This window comes from Mesoplodon densirostris, chromosome 11 (assembly GCF_025265405.1).
Source record: "Mesoplodon densirostris isolate mMesDen1 chromosome 11, mMesDen1 primary haplotype, whole genome shotgun sequence".
Lineage (NCBI taxonomy): Eukaryota > Metazoa > Chordata > Mammalia > Artiodactyla > Ziphiidae > Mesoplodon > Mesoplodon densirostris.
The window spans coordinates 10,173,884-10,182,187 of NC_082671.1; the positions used below are offsets into that span (position 1 = coordinate 10,173,884).

The window sequence follows — 8,304 nt, forward strand, 5'->3', positions numbered from 1 at the left end:
TGGTTTAAGACGTGTTCCTGTTGAAGCTTACTTATGTGTGCCTACTTGGCAAAAAGGGTGGATCAGTCATTCAAGTCTAGACATCAAGGGACAGAATAAAAAACACGATCATGTAAAATACTGATCCTATCCCACTCTCCACTGTCACTTTCACCTGATAGAAATCTTTCGTCAGCTCTGCAGCATTAACAAGTAGGAGCTGGAGCTTCATGACTGCTCTTCTTTGCCTCTTCCTTTCCAACTGGACCAGGGTATCAACCTAGCCATGTTATAAACATTGATAAATGGCTGCTGTTTTCCCCGTGGGCTTAGAATGAAAGATCTGATTTTCACGGAGTTAACAAGAGCCAGGGGGGAGGGAGGGGCGCGAAGAGCAGAAGAATGGTGGAAGAGAATGAGTCCACATAGTTTTATGTGGTTGGAAATGAAAGATTCAGGGACTTCATGACTTCTGTGACCCTGAATACCTCTATTATTCTTTCAATTTTCAGAAAGGATAAATTGTACTTCTAGGTGGAAACGATACATCTACTGGTTCTGAGTTGTCAGTTATCTTACGCTACTCTTCAGTCTCTATACCAGTATTTTAGAAGTTGTCTTGAGTGAGCAGTTATCAGTTCCTCTAGGTGCTGTCTAGTTGCTGGGTTGGTACTGGTAGCAAAGTAGCAAAAGAAATTCTAGTTGGGGATATACAATTGAGTTTTATACAGTTTTATATATGTGGATATGTGTGTGTGTGTGTTTGCTTAAATAAGTGTGTAATTTCTAACACTTGCCCCTGAAATCGTCCTGATACATAGGAAATCCACTGCCTGAGATTGTGATCCTTTAAGTTAAAGCATGTTATAAATACGGAGAATTTGTGCCCAAACTGGCTCATGTAAGGAGATCACCTTGCCCTAATATTAAAGTTAATGTTACAGAATCAAATGGCTAAGATTACTGGCTAGTAGCCCAGATCACAGAGCAGACTAACCCGAGTTTTAATGCAAGCTCCTCGGGCAAGTTCCAGAATTTTACTTAGCTTCCTTTCTTCATTTTAAAGTGAAAACAGTATCGGTAAGGCTGTTCGTATATGCTGTACAAAATAACTGCGTGGCATATATGTAAATAAATAACCCGTTCCCGACCTACCAAGAGTTAAAACGCTAAACGCTGAATACCATTTTAAGCAGCAGACAGGAAGGGGCGGAGCGCCAGCCGCAGCCCCCGCCTCACCGCCGTTAGGGAAGTAGCTGCGGCTACGTCGGGCGCGAGTGTAAGCCCAGCTGCCGCTTAGCCCCCGGCCCCTCCCGGTCACCGCCGTCAGTCGGAGGGTCCGCGGGGTCTACGGTCACCCTGCGCTCCAGGCACCGCACCGGGCAAGCGGCGACACCGCGTCCATGGCCACCGCGGCGGCTCCGTCATCCTTGGCTCTCAAGGCCTCGAGCCTGGCCGCGGCCCCCGGCTCGTACGGGGTCTTTTGCAAGGGGCTCTCCCGCACCCTCCTCGCCTTCTTCGAGCTGGCCTGGCAGCTGCGCATGAACTTCCCGTACTTCTACATCGCGGGCTCCGTGGTCCTCAACATCCGCTTGCAGGTACACTTCTAGATCCCTGAGGAAGCCGCCGGTATCCCGGGCCTGCATTATGGCCGACCCCCAGGCGGCCCCGCGGCGCCGTGGAGCTGGGGGCGAGGAGTCCCGCTGTCTCGCGAGAGTGCCTGGGCTCCCTCCGCGGCTGTGCTCTCCGCTCTCAGCCGAGCTCCTGTACTGTCACTGAGACCTTGCCGAGATTAGGAAGAGGAAATACGCGATTCCGGGAGCCGAGAAAGAACTTAAGACCCACGACAATATTTAAGAAGCTGTGCATCCTTAAAACAAAAATGGGACGAACAGGATGTATTACAAAAAGGGAAAGGTACTAAAATTTTCAGGACAAAAATGTACAACACGCTTATGGTCCATATTAATTTAATAAATAAGTAAATTTCGGGAGTATGAGACTGGAATATAAGTAGGACGCTGAATGAGTAAGAAGCTGGAGATCTTAAGGATATGCTGTGGAGAGCATATATTTCTTCATCCCACAAGAAAAAACAATGACGATCAGAAGCTTTCAGTGAAAAAAACTGTACAGGAAACACATCCTTCAAATACCAAACAATGTAAAATGCTGCAGGATTCTGAACAGAGGGAGTGTAAGAAAGTGGACTCTATTTCAGTGTCCCTGTGAGTAACATGCAGTTCAAAATCTTGGAGCCAAAGAGAAGGAAATCCAGTCATAGCACAAAGCTTGGCGACTTACTGAATAACATTTAAATAATCATAATAATGTAAACGCTGTTTATGGTTTTCATCTTTTTAAGAGAATACTTACATTTACAAAGTTTGAATGCACATGTTATCAGCCTTGATGGCGTAAAAGTGAGGGTACCTGGAATGGTAATGATGTCTTTTTAAAGTGGGAAGCTGAGAGGAAAATTCTGTTGTCGATGGGGGAAGAGGGCATTTTATTATTTAAAGAGTAGCCATAAAGTTGCTTAAATGTAACTATATGAAAGAGAAGAGGAGGGGAGAACAGCATGAGGTCAACAAGAAATGCCTAGAGGTTAGAGTTAGGGTGGAATGTCTCAGATTTCCTGATCTATTTGGAGTCAAGAGATTTTTAGATTTCAGAGAGTCTGGAGACAAATTAGTGGTCTGCAAAATTTTTTCTAATTAAGGAAGCAAAGCTGAGGCAGTTATGAACCCTGGGAAAAATTTAAAAATTTTTCAAGAACTACACTGCATAACTCCACTGTGAAGAATATTACTACTCATCAAGCCAGTTATAATTATATAAACACTGAATACAGGTAACAAATTATTAGGTAACATTGGAAGGACTGGAGAAGAGAGAGATGTATATGTAATGGAGGAGAATCAATCAAGATCTGATATAGAAAAGTTGATTTAAAGCAGTATAACTTGTCACTTAGAGTACAATAAGAAATAGCTAAGAGTTAAAATTGGTAGTCTCTGGAGAAAAAATCAGGGATAGACAGAAAGGTGGAGGACTGCTGTTTTTCACTAACAGTCTAACAGTAACGGTGATTTTTCTTACCCATATGTGTGTGTGTGTGAAGATATATATATATAGATATATCGGGCAGACCTCTGTTAAAATACAAACTAACTTTGTGGTCCAGGTGAGCCCATTAATCTGCCTAAACCCCAGCTTTCTCAATTCTATTAAATGAGAGTAAAAATATCCACCTTGAAAGATCAGTCAAGAATTAAAAATAAGCCCGACTTAGTGCTTGATACATACCGTACACAGTAAAGAGTATTTGTTATAACAGAATATTTCATTAACTTGTGAATAAAACTTAAAACTCTCATATGGAGTGCCTGCTTTTCCATTGGAGGGTTTTAGTACTGAAGGAGATTTGTAGATTACTGACAATGGGGGTGTAGGGAAGACCCTCCAGGAAGAGACATTTGAGCTGAAAGGGGCAATTATTTGCCAAAGTAAAGATTTAAACTATTTGTAGTGTTCTGTATTCCACTAATTGTATCCAACAAACAACTGTACTCTAGGAATATAAAATAAGTGCCCCCTGTAGCACAATGTCTTGCTTCGAGTAACTTCTTCCTACCCTTCATTCCTTGTCTCCAGCCAAACTAGAGTACATCTTCATCTTTCTACGTACACTTTCTTCTGCCTTCTGTACCTTTTTTTTTTTTTTTTGGCTTATGGTTACTCTACCTGTGTTTTAAGGCTGAACTTAGACATCACTTTTTCCATTAAGTTTTTCCTAGATGCTCCTGACCAAATTAGAGATATTTCTTTTAATCCATCTAAAGGGCTGTGTTGGGCTTCCCTGGTGGCGCAGTGGTTGAGAGTCCGCCTGCCGATGCAGGGGACACGGGTTCGAGCCCTGGTCTGGGAAGATCCCACATGCCGCGGAGCGGTTAGGCCCGTGAGCCATGGCCGCTGAGTCTGCGCGTCCGGAGCCTGTGCTCCGCAATGGGAGAGGCCGCAACAGTGAGAGGCCCACGTACCGCAAAAAAAAAAAAAAAAAAGGGCTGTGTTAATATCAACCTACGCCATTTTCATAGGCTTCCTTATTTGTGCTTAATTGTGCATTAATTATCAGATGTAGTTTTTTAAAGAATATCCAAGAAGACAGGTTTCCTGGACTATGATCTCTTCCCTTGGTAATTACATATTGCTGTGAAAGTGCAGGGACTAAAACATTTTAGTCTGAAATATCAGAAATGTAATTTGATCAATGAAATAATTCAGTATTGCCAATGGGTTGACAAATGGTGGGCATCACTATTTCCTAGAGGCAATAATGTCCCAATTTGTAACAAAAGAATGAGGCTGCCATTAGCCCTGGAATGGTGACATACAGGGATGCTCCATTTGGGTGGCTAATGAACATGTGCCTTCCTCAACCTTTTTTTCTTCATATTAGTGTTTTGCTACACTGAAGAAACTAAGGCACTTTAGCAGATTTATTATTATATCCTCCACCTAGATTAGAAGCCCTGTGAGGGAAGGTACTGTATCCTATCAAATTTTACAGCCTGTAATATCAGCAAATATATAGTAGGAACTGAATGAAGGCTCCATGATTTACCATTTATTCTTAACAATTGCTCTTAAAACCAGATGTGTATTTTTCTTCCTACATGATACAACTCAGTAAAGTTTCCCACGGGAGAAAACAAGATTTTTGCCCTACTTATTATTAACCACTTACTATTCTAATTTACAAGGAATTTTATTCCTCCTGGCATCCTTCCAGGTCACATCCATGAAGCCAAAGATTTTCTCAATCCCCAGCCTACAGCATTGCCTAATGTGAGTAAATATTGTTGAATGAATGCCAAATTAGTTGGTTTTTCTACACTTAGCAGTCAATAAAAGAAATAAAGGTGTGTTTGTCCCTGATACTAAAGTCAGCTACTTTATTTCTCCCATAAATCAAGCTTTTTCAGGCCTTAAAGAATATTGATTGGCCCAGAGATCTCAAACTTGAAGAAGCAAAGAGGTGGCATAATTCTGATCAATAAAGAAAAAACACTTGTTTATGCAGTGCAACTGACAAGAATGCTGGGGGAATGGAGACTCTTAATAGTTAAAAGGGAAATAGTAATCATAGTAAACACATAACCTAAGGGTTAGGGAGCAAGATTTTTTTGTTTAAGAATTTTAAAATTGAGGGTAAAAATACTTATGATTAGTTGGCTAAAAGAATGTATCATTGGGACTTCCCTGGTGGTCCAGTGGTTAAGGCTTTGCCTTCCAATGCAGGGGTGTGGGTTCTATCCCTGGTCAGGGAGCTAAGATCCCACATGCCTTGCAGCCAAAAAACCAAAACAAAACAGAAGCAATATTGTAACAAATTCAATAAAGACTTTAAAAATGGTCCACATCAAAAAAAAAAAAAACCTTGAAAAAAAAAGAACATATCACTATCAGCATGTTTTTAAAATTTTATTGAGATTTTAATACCAGGAACTATGAAAAGTTATTTACTTACATGATCATAATCCTCACGTGTACCCTATGAGGAAGATATTTTCATCATCATTTTTTCAGGTAAGGAAACTAGGATTTAGTGAGGTTAAGTAACTTTCCTAAGGTCATAGTAACTGGCCAAACCACAAGTGCATCTCAAGTTTATTACTAAAGATACATTTGATGAGGGATTCAATTTTCTTTACATGTATAGGTAATTCTGAATAATCCCGTAGCTTTTCTCAAATTCTCAAACAGAAGTATTACCTGAGTAATACTTGAGGATATCTTTTTTTAATATAATTATTGAGGGCCTTTTGTATTAGAATATAAATAGTTAACATTATTTGATATTAAATTCGAGTATTTTATACTCTGATGCCTAAAGCCAGTTGGCCTATTTGTGGGGAAGAGGGGTGAAGGCGATGGAGAACACAGAGGAAAGGACATTCATTTCCCCTAGGATGGAAAGAAAACACGTTCCTTCCCATGATGGAGTGGCGATCAGGTAAAAACATGAATTTTGAAGCTAAGTCATCGCTGTCCTGAGGAGGCCGAACTAAATTCCCGGTTACAAAATTCTGCAGTCCTATTTTAATGGAGACTTTTCTTAGAGCATCAATAGCATTTGATAGAGTCAAGAAGAAAACACACCTTACACATGGAGACATAAAGTGGTGGGGGAATAGAAAGTTTATGAATATAGGTACAAAAGAAGGAGAGGAAAATCCTAATGCCTGGAAGGTAGTCTGAGGAGTAGATCTGGAAGATTCCAAACACAGTGGACCAAAGAACCCCTTCAATAGCTATCAGAATTTCCAACACTTGGGCTGGATTGAGTCACATCAGTCTATTTCTTGAATTACCCTAAGTGTGGGAACGTCCTTGCAATTTCAGCAAGAACACATGATAGCCTATTGCCCAGCAGGATTACCACCAGGTCAGGTCATGAATCTTTTGCAGCTGAAACCAACTCCTCCCCACCCCCACTCCTCACTAATGCAAATCTCAGCAATGCCCTTGGAAGAACTGAAAGGCCAAAGGACATTCCTGGTGCCTACAACAAATGAAGAAACACTGGAATTCTTAGTAAAGTACATCTTAGTTGCAGTACATCTGAGGGCACTCCTCCCAGTTTCTGTCCTAATTAGGGATCTGCAGTGAACTTTGGAAATTCTTGCTCATCCTTATGGCTTTCAAGCACCAAGTGGATTTATTCACAGTAAGGTGGTGGAGTGCCATCAGTGAAAAATAAAGCGGAATGGAGATCTTTCATATACTGGGTGAGGGAGAGTGGGTATACTTTTTCATATGAACCAAAATGAGGAAAAATAAATCATCACACAGCGAAAAAGCAAAAACCACTAAGGAAATACTGTACTTAGAACATCTTGGCTCTAAAATCATTGGCACAGTAATAGAGATTGTGTCCAACAGATAAAGAAACAAAAAGATGTTTAATTTTAAAAAAGAGCTGTTTTTCAAAAGACTGTTTTAGCTTTTTAATTGATAAAAAGCATCTCAAACTGCAAAGTCGAGTACAATTAATAGAAGCCTTAAAATTTAGAGGTCAGGTTAGATCCATATGGAAGGGAAAAGAAGTTATTTTAAAGCTAACTCATTTAAACCTGGGTCTAAGAAACAGATGTACTAACATACAAGTCAAGATAGTGCCTTAGTCTTCTGAAGCCCTATCTACGTTGGTGTCCCTCCAAATTGCTAAAGTTGAAAATAACCCATCTGTCACCCGAGCTTTTATACCTTCAAATAATCCCCCTCCAAAAAAAAAATTGTCTTTTTTTAATTGATCAAACCAACCATCTGATCCATTTTTAAATGGTTTATTCTGGGCAATCCAGCACAGGGCATAGATCTCGATAGACAGCCCTAACCAATGTCAAGGTGGGTGGACTGTGGAAGAATGTGTTTTGCAGGTGCCCCCCTGGTTTCTGTACTTCAGTTATGAAAGCCCCTGCCTTGGAGGACATGAGGTTTAATCAAGAGCAGCAGACACAACACCTGCACCATCAGAGATTCAACATTATCACGTTCTGTATTCATCCGTGCGTATTTCTACTGGGACCTTTTCTTTCAGTAAAGTTCAAGACAATGTGGCTTGAACACTGAAATATCTTCTCAGTTTAAGTTCTAGGCCTAGGGCAGAGCTCAGATATAAGCCTCTTCTGACATTAGAAACAGGTTATTTGCAACACTCCTGATCTCAAACTGAAAAAAAACAAAACCAAAAAACTCATTACTTCGACTATACAAAGTTTATTTTGGAGGGAAGTGATCAGCAATAAAGTATGGACAATCATTTTATTTTTCCAATAATTCGGTTCCAGAATGGGATCCAGTTCTCTCCAGATTGCATGAGACGAGCTATGGATGTGATACTAGTAGCTTTTCTTGGATCAAGGCTGGGGTCTCTAACACAGGCTTCTTCTTATGGAAAGGAGAGGCACAGAACTTAATCTCTAAATGCCATTTTAATAGGGAGAAGACAATAAATACATTGGTAGACAATGCCCAGCCCGTAGCCCAGACTTAATCTTTTTATAGTTATTTTCTGTGCTTCTATTATGTGGAATAGGCCCCTACTTCTTTTTTTTTTCAATTTATATTTTTTTAATTTAATTTTTTATTTTTGGCTGCATTGGGTCTTCGCTGCTGCACGCGGGCTGCCTCTACTTGCGGCGAGCAGGGGCTACTCTTCCTTGCGGTGCACGGGCTTCTCATTGCAGTGGCTTCTCTTGTTGCGGAGCACGGGCTCTAGGCGTGCGGGCTTCAGTAGTTGTGGCTCACAGGCGTTAG

At 40.8% G+C, this 8,304-nt stretch overlaps 1 protein-coding gene across 1 annotated transcript; it reads left to right on the forward strand.

The window, feature by feature from the left end:
• The first annotated feature begins 1,208 nt into the window (after positions 1-1,208).
• Positions 1,209-4,898, forward strand: SMIM10L1 (small integral membrane protein 10 like 1). The gene has a single exon (XM_060113315.1). The coding sequence runs from the start codon at positions 1,383-1,385 to the stop codon at positions 1,587-1,589; it is 207 nt and encodes a 68-aa protein (XP_059969298.1). The 5' UTR covers positions 1,209-1,382; the 3' UTR covers positions 1,590-4,898.
• Positions 4,899-8,304: the final 3,406 nt, after the last annotated feature.

What these genes read in the sequence shown, in the direction of transcription:
- SMIM10L1 (XM_060113315.1), top strand. Translation starts at nt 1,383, where the DNA reads ATGGCCACCGCGGCGGCTCCGTCATCCTTGGCTCTCAAGGCCTCGAGC.